We start from the raw sequence: 26,494 nt of genomic DNA on the forward strand, positions 1-26,494 counted from the left end.
GATGTTTTCCTTCACCGCTGAGCACGAGATGAATTATAAGGATAAATTAAGCACATGAATCAGCGGCGCCTGCCTGGGTTTGAACCCGCAACCATCGGTTAAGATGCATGCGTTCTAACCACTGGGCCATCTCGACTCATGTTACCTTCATTGATATAATATTCCAATATTTGAAAGACTACTTTTACACAATATTTTGTATTATGTATAAATTAATATCTTGCCATAAATTAATATCATCCATATCCATTTCTCTTTTAAATGTTATTTTACCGTAATATGTAGCGCATTTTAAATATTATAAATAAATATAATTAAAATATACATAAGTTATTCATATTCAATGTTAAATTTGCATAACGTATCAGTCACAAACGAAAAGTTTTAATATATATTTTGATACTAGCAACCCTACTAATATACATCTGTCAGAAAATAACCGTCAGCAGTCTCAAAACATCAACCACCTGCTGGATGCCTTGTTTCGTTTTACACATAACGAAAATTATAAATGAAAGTTACTAGTAAATAAATAGTTTTTACCTTTATTAGTTAAACTAAGATATTGTCCTTATAAGTTCTTGATATTATTGCGGAAATATCAACCACGACTTCTTAATGGGTACGTAAAATGCACGATTCTTGCTTGGTAGATTATATAAATAAGGGTCCTTCCCTTACTTTTTGTTTCTCTTTTGTAGATTTATACTGAATTTTTAAATTACAGCTTACTTAGAACTCAATACCTACCATAGTCAGCCTTATTTAAAAAAAAAGAAAAAGCAAACTAAAAACATATAAGTACGTATATAAACGTACGTAAAATTAACTGAAAATATATGACCTTATCTTATTGTTATTTACTAAAAATGTTTTTCTTATAAAACATGTAAGCCTTTTGATGATTATTAATCTCCTTAGATATGAAGAATTATGAAATATATTTAAATTGAGCAAACAGTACAAGTAATAAAAATGCAAATGCAGTTCTAAATACTTCATGTGTATGTAGGTATATCAGTACAAGATTTATAAGGAAATTTAATTATATAACATAAAATCAAGTATACATCATCATCATTTACAAGCTATCATAAATATAATAAATGATTAAATAATTAATAATTACTAATTTTCTTAAAATAGTGTGTTTTATGTAAATGATATGAAAAGCATTATTTAGAATGCAAAAATTTGAGAGTTAAGTCAGAAACTAATATGTACAATAAAGCTATTATATAAAGCCTCTGTGAGTCTTTACTCCATACAAAAATGTCATTGATGGTAAGAAAGAAAAGATAAAATACCAAAAATGGTACTTAAGGTAATTTTTTTACAATTTCCTTGTGTTATTTTACATGGTATTTCTTTTTATATTTGTATTCAGCAATTCATTTTACTGCTGTTTAATTATCAATTTATATTTTATGTTAAAAGTGTGTCTCTTCTTTTATTTCCTTATAACACAGATATTGCCAAAATGTTATTGTGTATATATGTATACTTCACTATCTTGACTTGGTCGTAAGATTGGTAACTTTTCCACCCAGAAGGGCTACCTTCCCTTGCTCTATAGTGACCTACTGGCACACGACAAATATTGAGAATAATTATAAATAAAAACAGCTCCAATTTCTGTGGGCAGTGGTAACTACTTACCGTGAAATTCATTTGGTCATCAAATTAAACTCAAACAGTAATTATTAAATTTGTTGGCAGTTCTCAGTAAAAGCTAAACTCCTTTAGCCTTTACATTCAATTGATTTCTGTTACAAAAGATTTCATAAGTACATGTGGTTCACAAGCCTACTTTATTTAAAAACATTTCGATTTCACATTACTCATATAATAATATAGTACTATACTACTCATATAATCATAAATGTTGTGATGTTTAAATATGATTGGAATTACTATTAGAAGAAAGTTACTGACTGTAAATGCCCTCCTGCAGACCTAAGAATTCCTCTATATTTGTGGACGATTTTTATGGATTTATTGATTCAGGTTCACTTCACGATAACAACCTCACTGCCAAGCGTGAGTTTTATTTTTATTTAAAATTATTAAATACAAAATAAACACTATTTGAATAAAACATTTCAGTGTTTACCAGGCTTTGACATCACAATCTTCAATTAAGATCTAGCAACATAGCAAACATGGATTCCTACTTGTATTATGGTTTAAAATAATTAACATAAATTACTTTACATTTCTAGTGTACCATGGATGCAGTGGATAACAATCAATTCGAAGTGAAATCAAGTAAACGAAAGATTCAAAGTGGCCCAAACGTTTATTTAAACCCAGCTCTTGACTTACTCGCGAACGAAGATCCCATGTGCAACACAGCCATGGAAATAACCCCAAACAAGAGACGTAAAACAACCAAAAGCGAGATTGCAGCCTTTGAAAACACTGCCTTAGATCTAGGTATCAGTAAGGCAGCTGTCAATGAATTTCTACAAAGAGAACTTAATAATGTACGCAAGAACGTAAAACATTACGAGACTCCTATCAAATTAACAGAGAAACCAACTATTTCCAATCCAGAACCCATTTATGCCAACCTCACTGAAGTGGCCAATGAACAAAACAATTTCTACGAGCATAATAAAGAAGTTATACCAGATAGTATTGATGACACAAATCTGAATACAATAGAAGATGAAATTGAAATGGATTCTGGAATATCAGAATTCGATGGCAAATTTAACACAGGCACAAATAGCGAGCTGGTTAATAATGATATTTCGGCGATAAGTAATACAACAAACATACAGACAAATATAACGAATCAAATATTCGTTAATAATACCAGTAATTTAAGTTTCATCGATAGACTGGCACTTGATTCACCTGCAACGTCAAATCAATCACTTTATCTGGACGATGATTTAAACGAAAGTAATATCATGGAGATTAAAACAATAACTATCATTACAAAAAAGAAAATAGTATCGAATAAAAAGAACACCAATCCTTTCTTAGACCCAAATTTGAATGTAGACAATATTTCCAGCGAAAATCCGTTTCTGGACGATAAATCTCAACCTGCATTAGAATATAACGTAGAAGCTGTGAACAAATTTGATAATAACGTTCCTAATAACTTGATACCAAGGAAATTATTCGCAAGTGACACTAATAGTACAATATCAACTGTGAATGAATCATCTCTCAATGCAGAAAATCATGAATATGAAAATATAGATAGTTATAGATCTGAGAGTCCCGTATATGAGAATATTGGTGACGATATATCAGACATGTGTTATAATAAACAAAGCAAAATCCTTGGCTACGATGTATCACAATTTAGTGCAGTTGATATCATGAATTTAAACAAAAAGAATACAACTAACGAATCGAATGAATCCAATGAAAGTAAAAAAGATTTTAAACATATACTTAAAGCGAGTAATAAACTATCGAAAAAGGTATTCAAAACTCTAAAGAAGAAGTTAAAAGGAGATAAAGTTGAACAGAATACAACTTTGAATCCATATGAAGTTCCGCGAAAACTTCCCAAACAGAAAACAGATAAGAAAGACTCGGGGATAGAAAACCCTGCCCTAAAGTTGGACAATTCTGATGAAATTGAAATAGAAGAAATTGAAAATGAAAACGAATATGAAACAATAAAAACAATTGAGAACACAAGACTAAATACAAATGTAACTCCGTTGAAAGAAAGAGCTGCCGATAGCTTTGACCTCTCGCATAACAAGACTTACACACCCGGTAAGAAAGTAAGATTTGATGCAACACTAAATAGAGAGAAAATTATTACAGGGAACAGTTTTAATAGCGAAATCCAAAGTCCAGGATTCGATTCTAAGGTCGAAAAATATCATGATGAACTTGAAAATTGTATCAATGAAAGAAAATTCCTTCAGCAAAATATGTAATGTATTTGGCAACTTTAAGTACTTAATTAATTAAAAAGCTAAGAAGGCTCTACATATATTATTATTGTTATAGTTTAGTTATTAATACACGGATAAAAGTTGATATTGCCTTAAAGTAAGTTTCTAATTTATTAATTATAATCTACTTGTATTTAAAAAGGAATACATTGATACATTTTTTTTGTTTTAAATGCACTTATATTTATTTTCTAATCATGTATAACTAGTGTTCATCCAGTAATCAAAATTGAAGCGTTACATTTCGAACACTTAATTATTTCCATTTTTGTTTTTTGTAATGGTAATACCAAAGTTCATCATTAATTACTAATCAAAAACGATCGACTGGCAAACCATTGAGATGACTGAAATATTTTACTTCTGTCTATTTATATGCAGATAAAATTCGATGAATGAATTGCTCGATGCAAATTATGAATTAATACGTATTCCCTAAGATTATATTTCTAGATAGAATGTCGCACTACAAAAGAGGCGGTTTTATTGCCTAGAACCTGGGACCATTCATTTTATTACCTAAGACTATTTTCGCTAAACCCCCTTTCTTAATTTATTGCGTTACGTTATTTATTATGATATTCTTATATCAAAGAAAAAAAGAATTAATTAATGAATTTGGTTTATTTTAATGTATATTTTTCAAAGTGACAATATTTCCAAAAGTTTATTTGTAATTTCAGTCTCCGCGCTTTTTCAAATATTTTTAACTTTTGCATTTACAGCAACTTTTGATCTTAAGAACTTTCGGATCTCCTCCCTTCCCATCCCTTTGTAATAAAACATAGGTCTCCCTCTAAACCGTCCTACGTAATAAATGATTGGCCCCTATGTGTAGTCACTAATTTTTTGACGCGTTCTCAGCATTGACAATCTATCTAGATATAAAAAATAATCAAAGAATTTTTAATATTAAAAGTGCTGTTACACAAATAAATCCCAAAGTCTGTACCTAAGATGTACTTAATATTTATTTATTTTTTACAATTAATTATTAAGTTATTTATTATAAGATTAGTTTAAGATACTTATGAAACCATTGTCATAAATAATATATTATTAAGTTCCGTTATTTAAAATACACCCAAAAACTTGAATTAATGTAATATCATAGTGTAATAATTACTGATAGTGATTTGACTCCTTTGTCATAGGTATTGAAACTAAAAAATATGTGTAAATAAAATCTTGATAGTAGATATGCATGTAAAGTTGTTGATCAACGCCTGATTCTATCCGGAAGCGTAGGATTTGCTGTCTCTTTATGAGACTGAGCGAATATTCTTCAACTTTGTTTGTTAATACTGGTATATGTCCTTTATAAGTCTCTCTTGATTTTGGTTTCTCTAGCTGAAATAGATCAGGAATATTATGCAAAATACAATCCTAATGCTTAACTATATTGTTACAGTTATTAAAAGCAGGATATTTACCATATCTCGTTCGCAAGACATTCGTAGATGATATAGAAATACAGACCTCCATCAAATATTTTTTAGTTTTTAATAACTGTAATAATAAAAATAACCATGTTAATTTAAAAACACAATTTCGTTTATTAAACATCTCTATTCTATAAATGCTTATATCATCACTTCCAAAGTACCGATTACAACTTGACTAGTATACAAAACATATTCTGAGGTGTTTGTTCTACTGGAATATCATCAGTTGAATCATTATTAGTAGTTCTTTTATATTTTTTACTGTGGTATGATGAAATTTTGTCCTGATAATTGTAAAGTCATCAATTACTGTGTGATAGATATCTTGCCAATTAAAAATACTTGATTTTAATACCAAATTGTTTTTTTCTCTTTCATTCTTCCAATTATTAATCTTTGTAGACGAAGAGTGTTTTTAACTGAGTATTAAATTTGTTGCATTTCTTAACCTTAATGGTTACATAGTGCACAAAGTTAAACCTATATTTTTTGCTGACTTCCATTGTCTAACTCATCATTTTTTTACATTAATAGAACAGTTAAAGGCCACGTTGGTATATTGGCAGAATTCGAACTCCGGGTTTGTATGATCAAATCTATTCTGTTGGCCCCTCTGACATGGAGGCCGCAGCCCTCCCTTAAATTGGCTACTGTCAATGATTGTTTCGATTCGATGGCACCCATGGATTAAAATAATTAGATCAATATCCATAATAGTTTTTGTTTTTTAAACAATTATCAAAATAAAAGTGAAATCAATTTTCTTATTGTCATATTCATATACAGTAAAACTTTTCAATACTAAATGCTATTTCCTTTGTACACCCCTACCTCTTTCTATATCAGATTTCCTCTACCCTAAGGTTGCCTGGAAGAGATCGCTGTGTTAGCTATAAGGCCACCTCTTGTACATATTCCTACCGTGTCTATGTGATTTATTTACTGGTGTACAATAAAGAGTATTATGATTTTTTTTTTGATAGTTAAAAATATTATAAGATTATATTTAACTGTTTATTTCCATGAAATTCCCATGAATAAATAAATATCTTCACGAAATAGCCGCGAAATGGAAATTCGTTACCATAACACGTGCCGATTTGTAATTTATATGCAGATACAAATTATTACTATTATTAGGCGACGTGGAATCCATTAGCGATTGCGCTATTTACGTCTAGGCACGCCTTTACAAATGTAGACGTTATTTATGTACGATTATCAATCTGAGTTTTTAGGCTTGTTTTTACACTGTAGGGTAGCATCCCTTTATTGCAAAATGACGATTCAAAAGTGCTTGTAAAAGTCTACTTGAATGAAGTTTATTTTAATTTGATTTTGATTATTACTACAGTTTGTCTAGACTAGGTCTATAACGGGACGTCGCAGTATTATCGGATAAGCGATCCCGTGGCGCCCGCTGAAGACGGAGAGGGTACCGCTGGTGGTTTAGTGGGTATTCCGGTGTGCCGGGGGCACTCGGCGTCTCGGGTACCCCCACCCCACTTCACGTGGGGGAAACGCGTAGTGCGTTTTTCTAGAGAGAAAAAGAGTATACCGGGGGACTCAGTAGAAGATGTCGTCTCTCTGTAGAAGTATAAGGCATATAGGCACATAGCCTTTTGGCGTACTCTCTTAAATATACTATACGTATTACAACTATAAGTTTTGAAAGCCAATGAGTTTTAGACACCGACAGTTTTACTACTTTTTTAAATAAGAAATATACCTAATAAAAAAAAAATCTTATCTATAATAACATTATAAAGTAGTAAGTTTGGTTTTTAATGGCGTCTTATAATATCCGATTAAATAATAAAGTACCAATTCCAAAATGATTTCAATGATATGCTACGATACCATCCTTTAGTTCTTTAAGAGTAAATGATATTTATGACATACAATTTTCTTTTTGTTATTAATAAATTGCACTCGTGCGAATCCGGGTCGTATCGCTAGTTGATAAATATCAGTAATACATTGTACAATAAAACAAAACCACTAATATCTTAAAATAACACGACACACTACCCACAGAAAACGAATTAATATACATCCTTGACTGAAAATGCAGTCTCTGCACATATAGGATAATCGCTCGTACACGTGACTCCTAATAGACTGACCCACGTAATAGAATAATGGTCATATTGTTATTGAACTTGTTTGCTCAAGTCTAGAATAACGAATGAGTATATCTTGAATATGGTGTGCGGTACGTAAAACTATGGAACAGATATTCTTAGAAAAAAATTAAAAATTAAATAATATATAAATATGAGACAACATCACATACATTACCCTGATCCCAATGTAAGCAGCTAAAGCACTTGTGTTATGGAAAATCAGAAGTAACGACGGTACCACAAACACCCAGACCCAAGACAAGACAACGTAGAAAATTACTCGAATCGAACCCGGGACCTCAGGTGGCGTACCCATGAAAACCGTAAACCATGAAAACCCACGAAAAAAATAAAAATGTGTACACCACACACCATTCGACCACGGATGGTCGTCAATAGTATGGTCACGAGTCTATTTTCACATTTATGTTCTTCACTAATCCGTGTTTCACAATACATCCCGTATTTTTATATCTAAAACAAACCTATAATTCTCATTATTCAAATTAATAAATCTTATAACCATTCTTTATAACATTTTTTTTTCTTACCGGCCAGTACCAGACATTCGACCAGTATTCATCGTGAAAAAATATTTTTTTCCTTTTTTTATGGTATAGGTTGGCGGACGAGCCACCTGATAGTAAGTGGTCACCATCACCAATAGACAATGACGCTGTAAGAAATATTAACTATTCCTTACATCGTCAATGCGCCACTAAACCTGGGAACTAAGATATTATGTCCCTTGTGCCTGTAGTTATACTGGCTCACTCACCCTTAAAACCGGAACACAATAATACTGAGTACTGTTGTTTGGCGGTAGAATAACTGGTGTGTGGGTGGTACCTACCCAGATGAGCCTGCACAAAGCTCTACCACCAAGTAAATTACATTATAACATATTCTAAATCTCTTCTAATAGTCAATCGACATACCATTCATTAAATTATTATAATAAATTTTAGTTATACAATGTGTAAAAATTAATAACTCTAAAAATATGAACTGTAATTGTGTTGAAGTTTTGAACGGAATTATGTAAAGAAGAGGCAAGACATACTAAAATTAACTCAAAATTTATGCGATCCAGAACAGCCTAAGGTCCAAAATACCACGGTGGCGATGATGAAACTTATAGGAATACAACTGTTAGACCTCGACGCTTAAACTTTGTGTTGTATATCAGTTATTAATTTTCAAATTTTGTTTAGTAGATGTAATCAAGAAGTGATCGCAATCTTTTCCGAGAAATTGAAGCCGTTGCTTCAATTTATTTTTAATAGAGCACTATTATGGACGAGACGCATAAATTAGGTTTCCCAAGCGATGCAACGGTCAAAATCAATCATATTCCACATAAATAAAGTACGAAATGGAATGTATAATTTGTAAGATTTTTTCAGTACATTGACGAGTCTCTAACATCATTGAAAAGAAATAAATCAGTATATTTAATATTCTGTTGATATCGTTTCATTGATTTTTTTAGAAAAATTAATGTTATTAACAATGATATTCTAGTAAACAGATATGTCATTAACGCGCAAAAAGTGAAGACTAGAAAACGTCCTAATTGGGGCATTTTCCTTTAGTTGTTTTACGTAGAAATACGTTATAATACATCATAATTACGTAGTAATACGTATTAAAACATCTAGTTATCCCTTTTACTTATTGTTTTTATCAAGCTATCCTTTTTACTTGTAACGAAAGGTAAAATAAACGTTCCCCGGCGCGGCACACTTTTTTCTGTTGTTTAGTATGGGTATAACATATCTGTTTATTAGAATATCATTGGTTATTAAGAAACTTTTAATTTTTTTTTTTACAATACATACAAATCATTTTATACTTATTTTTTTAAGAGGATAGAACTTGTAAAACACTTTTGCTATTGACACACGTGGGCCTTGAAGTACTGGTGCAAAAAGCTTCAAATAAAGTATAACAGGTCACCTTATTGCCTTCACTGCTTACACAGGAAGGCTAGTTTTTTGCCCAGAGAATCGGAATTGCGATTCAACGGAGAAATGCTGCTAGCATTCTTGCGAGGTTTATATATGTAGTTACTAATTCTTAATTCATATTTGTATTTAAGAACTTAAGTGTAATAATTCTTATGTAAATAAATAAATAATATATAAGTAAAACAATATACATTAAAATTTCAATATAGCTAAAAGAAACTTTCAAATATTTTGCCACATATAAACAACAGCATAGTGAGGCAGATAGAATTCGCAGTATGGATTAGTGACTAATATTTGTGTAGAACATACGAGTGCTTGTGGGCTGGATGTTTGTGTTTGTACAATGCGTGTTTCCATGGTCCAAACAACGGAAAAGCTCAGATGCGTCTATCAAACATGAAATTTGTTTTATATTACATAGGGTTGCGGACGAGCAAATGGCGTCATAGATAATGGCACTGTAATATATAGTCACTAATAGAACTAAGATGTTATGTTCCTTGTGCCTGTAGTTACACTGGCTGACTCACCCTTCAAGTCGGAATACAACGGTAATTGGAGGTAGAATATCTGATGAGTGCCATACCCAGGTATCCACAAAGCAATAGCACAACTAAATAACACTAGATACATTGTATATGATTGTATTTAACTAACATAATGTATTTAAAATGTTTTAAATGAGTAACCGTTGAGTTATTCGTCGGTTCTTCTCAGTAGAACCTACATTCCGGATCAGTGGTAAAATGACGATTAAATAGAGGTAATTTGAGTATTTGAGTATATTTTGCAATTAATATGAGCCGGGTGGTATTTTTGATGATGCAATGACCTGATGGACCGACACTGTTTCCCTAGGAATGAGGACGGGCTCCCTTTGGCACGCATGGTTGATACACTGGGCCTCGTTTCAAATCAGGGAAACATGAGCCTGAGCCGCTACGGAAAAAGCTGAAACGAACCAACAATCCAAACATTTATCTCTTATTCCAAATTATGCTTTTATTAAATAATATTAATTGGAAGCATGTTTCATAGTAATTATGTCCAAGACTATGGAGTCTGAAGTCTCCGTCACCCGTGCTGCATACCCTCAATACTGTACCACAGATGCATGGATATGTCCTTAGAATATGCCCTCAATTACATAGCACAGGGCTCTTAAGTCAAAGACGGAAAGTGGACCCCTGCAGATTATCCTGTCTCTGGTCGAATTTAAAGGGCACCAAATGTATGTCCTGCTCAAAGACATGGTTAAAGCCAGCCCTACCCAGTACATTAAACGAATTCTTATCTATGTCCTTAATCCAACCTCATAAGTCAATGTTGTGGACGCTCCCCGTCGACGAGATGATAATATATAAAAAATAAATTGTTGCACTACTGTATTTGTTCTGTCGATTGAACCCGTATTGCATCACGCATTGCAAATATGTGGCAGAGCTGTTATTTGATTTGCACTTTTCAGCGTAATTTTATTTTTTATATTTACTTTTTTTTCATTAAATCTAAAATGAAGGTTGCCAAGGTTATTTAGTAACTAAATTTGGAATACTTTTTTGATTGATGTTGGTTAATTTCAATTTAATCTCGTATTTAATTTAGTTTTACCTATGAACTTATTACATAGTATTTAAAAAATTAAATGTAAGTTAATATTATAAAAAATATTGTTTTAAATAATTGTCCTTATGCATTTCAACCTTCACCATATTTCGGAAGAGATACTAGGTTAGGATAGAAGGATAAGGTTCTCGTTTTAAAAATAATAATAAAAAAAAAAACAAATACAATACAAGCTGAAATAATGGAAGGCGATGTTTAACGTAGTTGGTGAGTTCTTGACTCTTGTGCGCATGCCCGGAAAAGTCTATGAATTAGTACAAACATTTTACAACAGATGACGCTAGAGTCGATTCTTTTAAATCAAACTGAAGACTACGCGAAAGTCATATGCAGCAGTTAGTTATTCATAAAATAAGATATGTATTTTATTTTATCACAAGTTTTATCATTATGATTATTTACAACGCTTATTTGTTTACAAGCCTCTGTGATTACAGTTGCTATTTAATTAAATAAGTTTACGTACGTAAACGTTTACTTTCTTGATATTGCAATAAGATTAGTTATCGTAATATTGACAATGTTTTACTTATAAATTTTATTCTATACTTGCGGCTTATCCCGACTTTTGACGCGACATTATTTTTTCTTGTCATTATGCTATCATGTTAAAAACGTTAAAAAAAATTCGTTGGCAAAATGACAAATTAATAATTTCTACTCTTTAGCTATATTTCAAGTATATAACTAATTTTGCAAATAAAATAAAGTACAACGCAATAAAAAAAAACCTATTCGTTATATTTATATCATGAAAAATATTCTACTTATTTCTTTATTGCAATAAAGGCGATACCCATAACATCTACGTGTGTACGTGACAGTATGAAACTTAGTATAGGTCAGGGCGTATAACCCGGTTAAAATAAATATAAAATTCTTTAAGGGGTGTATTATAAAACGGGGTTGTTTTGAATTTATCAGCATTATCCTTCGGTCGTTGACCGGATTGGCGGGCACAATGGCTGCCGCGCAATTATTGAGGTTCAAAGAAGAAGTAATAAATAATTCAAATGAATGAAGTAGGTTATCTTTTGTTATATTTTATAAATAATATATTAAATTTCAAACATCTGTAATGTAAATTTGATCTATATAAGATTAATTCTACTGGTTTCTCAGTTCGTTATAAGTTTGACTGTTTATTATAAATTCAAATTTGGGTAAAGATTTATGTCTCATATACATAGACAGCTTATAATAGAATTAATTTTTATTTCTAATCGATTCTCTACGATTATGAAACAAATACTATTATATAATAACAAACATACAATAAGATATTGCATCACATAGCTTGTTACATAATAATTACCAGACCTAAAGTAAAATACGATGGATTTTTTTGCATTTCATTGGATCAATTTATTTTAAATTGATCTCCATTGGTGAATACAGAGATATTGGAAATCCCGGTATAACTCTATAAACAAATCGTTACGAGATAAATTACTATTCACACGATAGAAATTAAAAAATATTTTTTTTAATGACATCGATTAATTTATTCTGTTCTCTGTTCTTGTCTTTAAAATATATTTTTTCTCTCTTTCATACTGGCTATTAAAAAAAAGTATGACCCTATTATATAAGAATTATTGTAATATAAGTTTTTTTTCACGTTTATGTACTTTACCTTAGTAAAGATTAGGTATTATTTGATCGCTAGAATAAAATAAAATGTTTAAAATATTATGAAGAAATAAAGGCCAGGAAACCATTTATTTCATAAAAATAAAAAGATCCTGAAAGTAACAAAAACATTAATTAATGATAAAAATGTATCACACAGTAGATGCTCCTTGTATAATGTATTGTTATTTAAATATTCGAGACGGTTAGAATTTATTTATAATGCAAATAATTAGACTGGCTGATTCACCCTTCATACCGGAAAATAGTAATAAGAAGCATCATTATTTTACGGTAGAATGACTGGCAGCGGTTGGTATTTCTAGACAAATCTAGAAAAATACCAATAAATGTATACTAATAAATAATGTTTGCACGATAATTTAAAAGCACTTTTATCCTTATTTTTTTATTGGTCAATATTTATTATTAAATAATTGTTGTTTAATTTACACTTCTTAATCATAAATAAATAAATGGTTTAATAATATTAGCACAACAAAGTTATAGGCTATCAAAATTGTAAACATTACATTATCTATGTTTAAAAAACAAAACGTCAGTTTTCCCGCGCTCCGCGTCATCGGATGTCCTACTCATTCTACGCATGTCTCTTCTCGAGTATTGAATGGACGGCTAGTTCGCAGGGATTTTCTATTACAGACAGTCCTCTTTGGCGAACTTATTGATTTTCATAGTGCTAAATATGTAACCTCCTTGGTTATACGTGTTGTGGTCAAGTGATTTTTAAAATAATAAAAAAGCAGTGCCTTTCGCGAGTGTTTATATTCATAAAATCGATTTTTGGTAAGTAGGTCAAATATTTAATGCTATAAAATTAAAATGATCATTGTTTGTTTTAAATCAAAAATATATTATGTTGTTTAAAAATAATATAGGTTATAATTGTAAGAGTTAAACGGTAAACATGAATATATATTTTGTTTGGAGGTTGAATGTTGTGTTTTTGTTTACGGAATAGGAAATGGTATGTATTGAAAAACTATATCAATAGTGCCTGCCACAGTTATTTGCGTATATCGTGTTTCGTATTGACTTATTTTCGTAACTGTTTTCGATGAAGTTTTATAAATAAGAATTAACGTCATTGTTTCCTTCTAAAAGACAATAACAAATTTATCCTAACTATAACTTATTTACGTTACTGAATAGCTTAAAAAATATATACTTTAGTGTTTACTCAATAAAAAAAACTACATTTATGTAAATATAAAACTAATTAATTCATATAAATTAATATTCATACATTAATATATTTCATTGAAATTAAAAAAAAACAGTTCTGAGACATCATAATAAAGTCTTATTATTAAAGGAATAAGAATTAAAGTTATATAATTTTAACGATTTACGGAGCAGAATTTATACGTTTAAGCTACTTTATTATTCAAAATAGTAATTTATAACTAACCAATTTATCAAATTGTTGGTTGAGCCCGAAGCCATACGTATGCCCGTGCTACACAGAGGTCAAGTGACTGGGTAGGCATTAAAATTATTAGCTTATAGAAGAATAAAACCAAGTAGTTAGATAATCAAATTTTGTTAGAACAAATGTTTCATTTATTATGTAACATATTTTAAAAGACAACACATGTATTCAAATTATAGATATTGCAACGCGTATGGCGTATTTTTTTTTTAAATTTTAATTTAATGTACTGTGCATCTTGTCAAAATGTCTAGATCAATTTTAATGGAACTCTATGGTTATGCTATTGTTTCAAGTATCTTCGATTTGAAGTCTCGTCGTAGTCTTAAGTGCCTCTGGCTCGATTTGAATTATGCGCTACAATTATTAATGTAAAGAAATAAAACATTTATTTAAATTTTGACACTGTTAAAGGCTAGTTGCTCGGAGCACTCTGTTATCTATGGTAGCCTGTCGTAATTAAATAATTAGAGTTATTTTTTGGTTAGCATGTTATATTTGTCTGTGCTCCTGTAGCCTATAGCCTATGCCCCATGAAGGATGCGCCCATGGCTCCCTTGATCAGATTCTGGTGATGAAGTGGCCTATGGTTAATACTGCATCATTCAATGAAAACTTTTTGATATCAATTCAAAATCACAAATTTTGTTTGTGATACTGCCTGGCGATAAAACGCAAAAATAACACAGGCAGCACGTCCGTGGAATTATAATACCTAACATACTGTATCCTATAAAATGAGTCCAATCATAACAGGCTTCATAGTAGTTATTCGCATGTCTATAAAGTTAAACCCTGATATCGATTTATATGCATTTATAGATCTAATCGTTAGACAAATGTGACACAGAAGAAAATATAATAACAACGGCAAAGCCAATCTTTCGATAAACTAAACGAACCATACGTTAAAAGCAACGGTTTTTTTTTTTATTCTTACAACCGTATTTACTACACGCAATAAAAACTCCATGGAAAAATAAACTGAGCGTCGCTATTGGATGTTACACGTACATAATCGACTCTTTGTTTACATCAATAACGATTGGTTGAATAGAAACAGAGTAATTCAATCGGGGCTAATGGGTGCTTTAGTATAGATCTGTTCAATCGTGAAGGTGCGCCCTTCCACGTAAAACAACACATAAAACTAAACTAAGGTAATCATATAATGTAATTTGTATTTTTTTGCTGACTCTACTCTTAATCGACTCATCCACACTAAGACATCTTATAAGCAAGACTCAATTAATTCATAGTAAAGTAAAAAGTACACTTTTGTAAGTGAATAAATCTATACCAAGTAAGGTATTTGATAGTCGTGTTAAGACTTAAATGACGAAAGATCTATTTTATTAATGTAAAATCCACACATACCAGTAATCTTCAAATCGTAATATCAAACAAATTAAAAACTGATTCCAAATGTTGATGGTTTTTTTTTATTTAAACCAATTTGTTACTAATTGGCTTTTAGTTGTGCCTACAGGGCACAGATTGATCGGACCGTTTGAGATTACAGAATCAATTTAATCTAAAAGATAAACGCAAATAATATTTGTAGGACCTTTTTGTCAATTCTTAACCTAATAAAGCATGAAACAAAACACTGATGTATAAATAAATTGCTATAAAACAGATTTTATTAAATGGTTCCATTTTGTTATTTGTGAAAAGTATTTACATTTGTCTGAATATGAGCTAAAAGAAATATTAAAAGGTTTTAATTGGGAGGAAAAAAATAGATGAGATGAAAAATTTGGATTGAACAGTACGTATCCTATTCGGTATACGGTAGCTTCTCCTATGACACATTCAGACAAAGTGGTCATGAACCCTTTTGGCTAGGTTAATTAATGTTCACGAATGACCAAGGCGTAAGCGCCAAATGTTTCCAACAATTTCAATAAGAAAAAGAACTCATGATTATGATTCCACGTAAGCTGATTACTTGATTTTGGCACTGTTATTTTCAAAATTAGAATGTATTATTTTATATATTTTTTGTAACTATGAAATATGTAATTAGTAAATATTGCTTTTTGGTTATTGGTCTGTCTTCGTCGCCAAATATCGTGATTTTCTTGGGTTTTTGATGGTATTATTCGACTTTCATGCAATAGAAAAAATATTACAGAAAATTTAATTACTTTATCACGCCATGGTTCGGCTGGAGGTGTGTCGCACTAATTCACCATTGCGTTAATTCAAATCGTCTTCATAACGTTGCTGACTTAATTATAATGGACATTTGGCTCCATAGATTAAGTGCCTAACACATGTATAAATAATAAGAAAGAATGAGATAATTGAAACAAATTTTAAACAAATAATTTCATAATATTTTCCAAGTTCAATCATACGTTCTCGCATACAATTTAAATTAATTAGCTACAAACCTTGACCGATTTATTTCAGTTTAGTTGGTATGTTAATACCAATATCAACATAAATATGTGAACTTCGGAAAAAACCTCGTAACTACAACGCCACGGTCGGTCGTCACGAAACGATGTTCATATTAGTTCGGAATTGAGATCTAATCGCAAATTGTAAAGCACTTTTTTTTAAGAAGGTAGATTGTAAAATGTAAATTTATCGCTAATGCCCATAAACATTGCCACTGTTTCAAATACTTAATAAGTGGGTATAACTTTGGGCAATACTTTTATGGAGGCGGTTTCTGAAGGCCCCTTGTCGTACATTGACTCAATATTCTGTGTATATCTTTGGAGTCAGTCCTGAGCTCGCTGCGATTACCCTCGATACGTACAGAAAAAAATCGGTCCATGTTTTCTAGTCGCCTTGGACCTTCCCAGTGTGACCCTGATCAGATAAGTCGGTAGTCCTGAGTTTGGGAATTAAGATATTATATTCCTTGTACCTGTAATTACATTGGCTTACCCTTTAAATCAAAACAAAAGAATAGTTTTCTTGTTTAGTAGTACAATATATGATTGACTGGAAGAATCCATCAATACGTGTTAGCACAAAGCCCTACCCTGTTTAAATTTATTATTGCCAATTTTGGTCCGTGACCTGTGATATCCAATAATTTATGTATGAAAAATTTGGGTTGAGAGTTAATTGACATATTTAATACGTGTACAAGTACGTGTTAATATAAGCTGTAATTTTCACATCGGCAAACATTCGAGTTTGAAAAAGAATTTCAGAGGTTTTTTTACGTTATTTAGAATTTGTCACAGTCCAAACTCGCAATGTTATTAAATAATTAATTCAACCAACTTGATTACAGTCGAAACATTAGATCATAATTGTTTTAACGAATGTCATTAATATAAGTGCGTTCATAAAGTATATGCGTGTGTTTTATAATTTTAATCAAATTTACTTCGCGTTCGAATATTATTCGATAAATTTAGTACAATGTCCTAATTTAACGCAATAATAGCGATCCGTACTTCACATGAGCTGAATGGGAATTGTTCGTAATGAGTTTTTGTTCCTGTGAATGGGAATAGTAGATAAGAGACTATTTATGTCTACATTATATCGATTATTTTATGATGATGGCGTTCCTTTTATCTATTATTCGAATCGTTTCTTAACCCCTGTGGTGGTGACGTCAGCAGCAATCACGGCTATTCAACCCTATCGAAATATTGAGCTGGATAAAAAAAATCATTGATTACGTCAGAAGATTTATAATGATATGTGTATTTCGAAAAGAGTATAGTGTAAATATTATTTAGACCAAATTTTCACAAAATTTTTCAACTTTTGTTTAGCAAATTAGTTCATGTAATAATTAAAATGAAAAACAATATAGTAGTAGATTAATATAGTAGTAGACATAAAATGTCTACTGAATTAACACATACAAGACGTTTTCGAATCGATCGAAAGCTCATTTTAAAGTATTCGAGTAAATTTTCAGGGTGGGGCACACCGCTGTGCAGAATCAGCTGTTCCTTTACCCCATTACTTTTGAGCCACCTACCATTCACGATCGTGTAAGCTTTTATTACGTGTTTAGTTCAACGAAGTACACAGCGATGTCTATTATTATGAGTATTATATTAAATATTGCGTAATAAAGACGGATGACCTCGATGGTGGAATGTTGAAAATTTTTATTGGGATAATGTGGGACGCAGGCGCCGACAAAAATACTGATTGCACACTACTATAGCTCATAGCTTCCGCTCTCCATTTTGTCTCAGTGACTTTTAATACGTTTTATAAAATATACATAGGTACTGTACCTAAATAACCTACTCCAACCTAGTCCTTATCGCGGTATAATACTTGTCTAAGTCTCAAGTAATCATATCTTCACGAAATGTTTTCCAAGATTAAGCTTTATATAAACAACTAATCTTAACAGTGTGTAAATATTTTTACAAAAGGTGCTATAAAAACGGTCTTATAAAACTGACTTGCTTGAACATTTAAACTGAAAAAAGGGCTAAAAATAATGTTCACAAATGTTGACATACAATACTCAATCGTATATTTTTGGAGTCGGTGATAGCCAAAGCAAATCAATGCTCAAAAGGATATTAACAAGGACAACAAATGTAACTGATTAGATACTATGTATATTATATATTAAGTGTGCATTTAATGTAACTCATATAACGTATTGTCACTGTTTGTTATTATTGAATTTTGTTAAGTCCTTTTGAACGTCCTGCTCAAATGATACAGGTTTGTTTTGAAGAACAAGGGATGGGTGTCCATATTGTCCATATTAGCGTTGAATTCTTTCTATGATATTTGTAGGTGGATGGCGAATTGGTATCCATTTGCTATCAAGTAGATATTCACTCGCCCTTCAAACTGGGTCTTCAAAAAAGTCTGCGATGGTATGTTTCTTATTTCTTAGGGATGACCCACAATAATCCTTTTTTATTCTTTACGAGAAATAGTGACTTATTTTCGAAGCGATTTTAAGCAATACAGCGTGAATTAATCCTTTTCTTATGAAGTAACTTAAATAAATTTTGCATTTAATATAGATCGTATTGCTCCTTGCAGTATTGTTTGATGGAAAAAGCTGTAAGTCATTCTCTAGTATTATATTTAGTATCAGCATTGAACCCGGTGTGAAGCCGAGCCGGGTTGCTAGATAAAATATAATTGGACCGTACAGTGCAGCAATGTACTGGTAGACTAATAAAAGTTTATAAGATTAATAGAGTAGAAATAAGATATGATAATTACCCCGCAATAGTAAATCAAATATTTTATCTGAAAATAATTATTTGTTGGGTCATTTGACTAATGAACCAACAAATAATTTTTTTTGTATACACATAGATACACAAGATAGATTCAAACATTATTTATGCATAAAAGAAACAATCGACGTTTGACGAAATTCGCCATAATTATAACTTAATTTACACCATTATACTATTGTTTACACTTATTCGGTGTATTTATATGTGTCTTAGTGTAGTGATTTGTAGGTTTAGTAGTTTTTATTCCTAGAAAACGATGCCCACGGAACTATTAGATTAGTATCTTGTATCATCCACAAGGACGTAGTCGTTGATACACTACCGTCGATCTAATCTAAAAATATATTCCTAGAGGAGGAATCTAAGGAAATAGCAACGCAACAGCTACAAAAATGTTGATGGGACTTTTGCGAAAAATCTTAGATGTCTTAGCGGGGAATAATTTTGGATACTTACACCGGAATAATTATTGCTCATGCAATAACAAAATTGAAGGAAATTTTGCGTTTATAAAGTAATCGTTAGGAAAATATTTACAATATCTGATCAGACTAATATAAAATAATAAAATCTCATAACCACCGGTTGTAGCAGACAGCTCGGGTATCGAATGTTGAGTAACAGTATACCTACTATAATTACCGATCATAATATCTTAAGTTGCGCTCTAGACGGATCGAATTTCTGTAAAGTAAATTATCTTGGTTGTTAGTCATGCGAATCTTAAAGATGATTGCTGGTTGGTGTTTGTTATTAATTTTGTGATTCTAAGTTGATGGAAAAATTGTGAAGTACCTGCATATTTTGAATAAACTTCAGTCAACTCTGTATCTCTAAACGTTCTTTTCAATAGAAAATGAGTCTTTAGCATAGCAATGGGGATTATTCCACTACATAGACACTACATACTACATAATAAATATAATATTCATACATATTACTTATGTATGAGTTAAGGACCTAATGAAATTAATAACAATATTTAACTACTACAATAATCAATAGAGATTTTCGACAAAGTTACGCGACAAGCCCCTACAGACTCGACGAAATATCAATTCCTGTTGAATTGATACTACAAGATCAAAAAACAGTTTTAATACCGAAAAATTAAAATGTCTTACAAAGTAACAAGCTATGTACTTTAATGCCAAAATAATCAAAAAACGTCAACTATGATAATGCGATTTTAATTAATATTATCATTATAACAGTGCTTACATTAAATATTGTGCAATTCGTAAATAAAAATATTTTACTGCAATTAAAATATAATTTAGAATATATAAACATATAATTAGTTACACGGTCAAGATGGAATAAATAAAACATCTCACACACACAACAGATATATATACATATATAGATATATACGGAACAAGACAAGTGGTTCATTTTCACATTCTCAATTCTTCTCGTACTCAGCAGTGATAATATGCACCGCGAGGCAACCTGAATGTCTCGTATGATATTCTGTCAAATGGTGCTAGAAACTCATAATCATGAAACAAGTTTGCTAAGATGTGATTTTGCTATATAAATAAATAGCCCATCACGACTTATATTATAACCCATATACTAACTTAAATTTAAAATTGCAAAAACTTTACGTCGAGAAAGTCGTAACTATGCTAATTTCAAATCAGTCGTATCTAAAGTTTTGGATATCTTTTAATGTGTCCAAATAACATGACTTGGTAGTGCAAATCTGATTGGTAAGGACTAAATTATCACTATTTATGCCAAACAGCAATACTTCTTGCTGTATTCCGGTGAAGGTCGAGGGATTGTGATGCATCAACGAAATAATGTTCCCAAAGTTTGTTTATTTTATGGAACAGGTTGGCGGACGAGCATATGGGCCACCTGATGGTAAGTGGTCACTATCACCCATAGACAGTGACGCTGTAGGAAATATTAACTATTCCTTACATCGTCAATGCGCCACCAACCTTGGGAACTGAGTAATGCTATGTCCCTTGTGCCTGTAGTTACTCTGGCTCGCTCACCCTTCAAACCGGAACACAACAATACTGCGTACTGTTGTTTAGCGGTAGAATATCTGATGAGTGGGTAGTACCGTGGTGCGAACGTGCACAAAGCCCTACCACCAAGTAAAGTAGTTGAGCTGCGGTTGCGATGTAAAGAATCTTTGAAATTTCTTACAACGTCAGTATTATTGCGCCGTGATCACTTACGATCGGTTGGCCTATTTCTTGTCCGCTTATCACCATTACATAGTATAAAACAAAGTCGCTTACCGCTGTCTGTCCCTATGTATGCGTAGATTTTTAAAATCACGCAATGGATTTTTATACCGTTTTCGTTTAATAAATATAGTGACTTGAGAGGATTTTGTATATAATAAATGTACAATATAGGTAAAAATTTGTAGTGTATTTGTTATCAGCATTGCACCCGTGTAATCGCTAGTGTAAAAATATAAGTGAAATCATTCAGCGGTTACTTCTATTCAGATATTCGGAGACGGATATTCATAACGATTACGTAATAAGAAATACACGGATAAAACATCTGAACATCGCGTCTTCTTTCATGTTTTTTAAATATATGGATTTAAGAGACCATTTGACTATTAACTTTTATAAGCAATTACAATGAATTAACATTTCACTGGTTTCGTGGGTAGAGCCAATTAATTTTACATCATATTCAATTTTACTACGGCTTCAGAAGTTTTTTTCGTTTCATGCTAATATGGCCTTGATAACTAATTAGTATACATATAACATTACTTTGAAGATATCACTATATTTAGCTGGTAAGCTCATATCACACTTAAATATTAATATATTTTGTAAGATCTATTTTTATTCGTTTCAATAACTTCGAATTAAATTTCGATCCTTATATTTTGATAAGTAACTTCAAAATTAAAATGCAATCCTTGAAAAATAGTTTCGTTTGCACGAAATTAATTAACATATAATGCTTAGATACGAATTGAACTTAATTATAATTTCACAGTTTAAAGGAGATAAAGATATATATACGAATAAAACTAAGATTAGATTAATTTATTTTCGGAAAACTTAAATTGTTAAACTTAAACGTTAATTGTGTTATTATTAGTACATACAATTTTGTCTGCTCAATGCGAATATGGCGTGCATAATATATTTAATCTATTTATAAACTTCTTTAGCGTAACATAAAACTAACACAAACGAAATCCTTATTTACAATTTAAATATAAACAATTTATCGTATTATTATTAGCGAATCTCGAAATAGATTACATAAATCTATTGTTAGATTATATAAAATCGTAAATACTTTCCTTATTATGCATGATTTAAAGAGATCTTGGCGAGGAGCCAAACCGTATATTGACGTAGAACTGAAAACTGCAGCCGACTGACTTTGATGGATATTAATTGCTCTAATTATGACATTATAGAATCATCGATAAGAATATTGAGAAAAAAAATATGACCATAAATATTTTCTGTTATAATGAAATTCAAGTACTTTCTTACAAGTGATATTCGACTGAGAATCAATTTGAATCGTTTCCGATAGTTAAATTACATTACAAAATATTATTATATTACTGCAACTAACCTCTAAAATGCGAACGAAGCAACATGCGACTATAAGTATTTTATATATTCCCACTAACCTATGGATATGACCTAAATGAAAATGACTGTAAAATATTCCACTGATGAGCTGACCATCATTAAAGGTTGAAACTTATTCCAGCATGTTGTTATAATTCGGGTTGGTATAGAAACTTTAATCAGACAATGTTTTTCTTCACCACCGTAGCTATTTGAGGCCTTAGTCTTCGGTTGAAATTGACATATTCTAATTACTAGGGGCTTAGTAATTATTTGTAATAAAACAACTTTAATTTTCTATGTAAATATGTGTTTATTTTCGCAAGTCATATCGTCTATCACCTCATTGTGTGGCTGTGAAAGGATAGTAAAGAACTGACAACAGCTTTCGGAAATATCGATACAATAAATCTAAATACTGCTGTTAGATATTAATTTTACTTTTAAACGAAATCGTTTTAGGGCAAGACTATAAAGATTTCGTATAAGTACGGTATCTTTTAAAAAGCAGAAAATAACTAGAAATACAAACAAAAAAACAACCAAATCATCTTTCGTTAACATAGGTTAAGAAACAATCACGTGACTCGTGAATTTTTATTTAAAGAGATAAAAAGAAATCGTAAAGGTCGTCCACGAAAACCTGTAACATCGTAAACTGGTATAGCGAGACCGCGCATCGTACATTTGGTGAATTTTATGCCCATCTCTATTTAGGCAGCGATACCGGCGAAGGCAATCGATCGACCACAACACGCTAACACGATAAATTACTTTTTGCGCTCACTCTATACAATTTCGAAGAAAGCAGTACATGATTTGCAGACAGTCAGCGTAGATCACTGCTGCTGCTAACTCGTCGTAACATTCGATTGAAAACTTTTTTATTCAGCCAAACTGGCATCAAAAGATCGACCTGATAATCTTTTGAGAGCTAAAAGTGTCTGTCTAGCGGAACGTCCTAAATCTCAGCATGGACGAAATATTCGCAGTGCTGATCCTTATCGCGGTCGGTATTCTGATAAACAATACATTCATAGGCAACCATCCAAAGACCAAAACAAACGTCAAATCAAAACTGATAACGTAGTCGTTAAAGGGCAAAAAAGAAAAACAGTAGTAAAAACTCCTTGCGCGATCTCCGTCCAGAACCTATCAATACCCATGACATACGCGGACAACTCTAAACTTAAACATTCAACCTCTAAACAAAATGTAAATTGTAACTCGAAAACGATCGATAATAGAACTAAGTCTTCTAATCTTAAACAGGCCGGTGACAAGAAGCTGTGTCAGACGATTGGTGGAAAAGAGACAGAAAACAAGTTGCTGTTACAGATAAGCGAAGCCGAGCAAGTGTCGGACTTTGAAAGGATTCTTAATTCTAATGCAATACTGTGGGAGCGAGCCCGCGGTCACGTGTGGCGAGGCAGCGTTGCCGCGCACACCCCTTCGGCTTCACTACTTTCAAGACCTCGCTCTACTTACTCTTTACGAGCTGTGAGTCAAGCGTATCATAATCTTTTTCAGCAGCACGAAGAATCACTTCAGGAACTTATCGACCGTCACCGTCAGTCAGAAACATCCGATAAACATAAACAGCAAACAACGACGAGCTTACTAGAAAACAGTTGGTACGAAAACCTTCAAGGTCTTTCCGAATTTTACGAAGACGATCCAGCATTGCAAAAAGAAATAGAAACAATAACAGATCGCATTATAGCGGATGAAGCTCGTACTGTCGAGGGCGGACAAGTGACGACGCGAAGCAATTTTAACGTTAACTTAGCCGGGTTAATAGGTTTACATGTAAACGGAGAAGGAGTTTCACCAACTTTTCGTGACGACCTTGGTCCATCACCTGAAGTAGAGAGAATTGAAGGCTGCGATGAAAAGGAATGGCTCGATCTGAGTATGAGTGGAAACTCTGACAACTATTCGAAGGACACTAGTGATTCAGGCGTAGATTGCTTAGCACAAAACTTGAACACAATCCAGATTGATTGCGATGGGAACGTGCCTACGATAACATTCAGCAATTGTTGTGACGGTCGCTCGCAGGCTAATATACCTAACAACTCTGAGGTCGTTATTCATCTCGCCCCGCCTTCCATTGAAAGCGTTGACGAGGCACGGCCGCCTATGATGTGACTATAGCATTGTACCGTCTGATTAAATTGTTACACAGTACGAACGAGTTTCATTGTCGCTTGTTAACATTAATTGACGATCATGATTGCAATAGAATCTGAACAGCCGTTGACAAAAGAGGAGCGAGTGCCTAAAGTTGAACCAACGACCTCACAGAGAACCCTTACACGGTCGAGTGCCGTGAGCCAAAAATCAGTGGATTTAGTCGTACATCCAGAGAGCTCAAACAACCCTCTACATAGATCAAAATTAGCTCCTACTCGATCGTCATCGGAGTCATCGTCAGGAAAAAAGATGCTTAACTTGAGAAAAACGAAGAATTCTTCCATAGAATCGACCATGAGCTTACCAAACCAGAAATCGTTGGAGAAGAAACATGGTAGTCTTCGACATCAGAAATCGATTGGGGCTCATTCAGATATAACTTTAAGCACACAGCCTTCGATGTCAGACGACAGGAAAGCTCTAAGGGAAGCCTTGTATCAGGGTATATTTCATAGACACAGGAGAACGATTTTCGCAGTGGGATCTTTTCTTAGAATGCTTAGAAGCAAAACGTCCAATTACGATTCGATTAGATCTGATTCGGACGAGATTTAGCAGTCCTAAGCTAGTTCTAGTGATTGTTAATGTAGGTAGTGATACCACAGACTGCAAATGTGCTTTTTAAAAGTTATAAAAATACAATGTTATTAGATTTAGTAATTTGTAATAAGATTCTTGTTTTATATTAAAATGTTCCTAATTAGATTTGATGAGGTTTTTATTGTTACAAACCCTGCTTGAAACCCCAATATTTCGGTATATCAAATTGTATAAACGTGAATGTAACGTATGCAAGATATTATAAATAAAAGTGTGCCAAAACACTGATCTATCTCATCAAGCTTAATTGGTCAAAAATGCTTAAACATAAAAAGTTTTGTGTAGCAATGTAAGTCAAATTATAAGTGCTGTTTGTTTTCTATTACTAAATCGCGTGACAATACACAAGGACGTATTATGTTCCTGATTACCTTGACTCTAATAAAAAAAAAAAAACAATACGTTCTGATTTTTTCGACTTAAAACGTTATTGGTCGTATTTCAATTATGTTTAAGAAGTTTTTATTATTTAAACGCTACTAATATTACTTGATATTATTTTAATAATTATATTCTAATTTTAAAATCGTTTTTATTCGGCTAGTTTTACAATATTTTAATTATTATTTAGAATGTAAATTGTATTCTTATGTGTTGCCTTTTGCAAGAGTGATGCTATAATAATAACGAACATAGAGCTTAAAATGTACGTAGTTTAAATAATATACTACATTGCAATCGATTTATTTAATTTTTATGTAAAGCAACACTCAATTT

General features: G+C 31.8%; 3 protein-coding genes across 3 annotated transcripts; all 3 read left to right on the plus strand.

The window, feature by feature from the left end:
* The first annotated feature begins 561 nt into the window (after window positions 1–561).
* LOC124533238 (protein PF3D7_1417600-like) lies at window positions 562–4,422 on the plus strand. The gene is made up of 2 exons (XM_047108442.1): window positions 562–622; window positions 2,223–4,422. The coding sequence occupies exon 2, from the start codon at window positions 2,229–2,231 to the stop codon at window positions 3,912–3,914; it is 1,686 nt and encodes a 561-aa protein (XP_046964398.1). The 5' UTR covers window positions 562–622; window positions 2,223–2,228; the 3' UTR covers window positions 3,915–4,422.
* Window positions 4,423–24,145: 19,723 nt separating this feature from the next.
* On the plus strand, window positions 24,146–25,132 carry LOC124533122. Its single transcript, XM_047108285.1, has one exon. The coding sequence runs from the start codon at window positions 24,146–24,148 to the stop codon at window positions 25,130–25,132; it is 987 nt and encodes a 328-aa protein (XP_046964241.1).
* Window positions 25,133–25,213: 81 nt separating this feature from the next.
* On the plus strand, window positions 25,214–26,494 carry LOC124532857. The gene has a single exon (XM_047107966.1). It carries the CDS (start codon window positions 25,214–25,216, stop codon window positions 25,730–25,732), a length of 519 nt encoding a protein of 172 aa, XP_046963922.1. The 3' UTR covers window positions 25,733–26,494.

The sequence above is a fragment of the Vanessa cardui genome, chromosome 10 (assembly GCF_905220365.1).
Source record: "Vanessa cardui chromosome 10, ilVanCard2.1, whole genome shotgun sequence".
Lineage (NCBI taxonomy): Eukaryota > Metazoa > Arthropoda > Insecta > Lepidoptera > Nymphalidae > Vanessa > Vanessa cardui.

Coding starts and splice junctions, on each gene's coding strand:
- LOC124533238 (XM_047108442.1), top strand. CDS start 2,229: ATGGATGCAGTGGATAACAATCAATTCGAAGTGAAATCAAGTAAACGA.
- LOC124533122 (XM_047108285.1), top strand. CDS start 24,146: ATGACATACGCGGACAACTCTAAACTTAAACATTCAACCTCTAAACAA.
- LOC124532857 (XM_047107966.1), top strand. CDS start 25,214: ATGATTGCAATAGAATCTGAACAGCCGTTGACAAAAGAGGAGCGAGTG.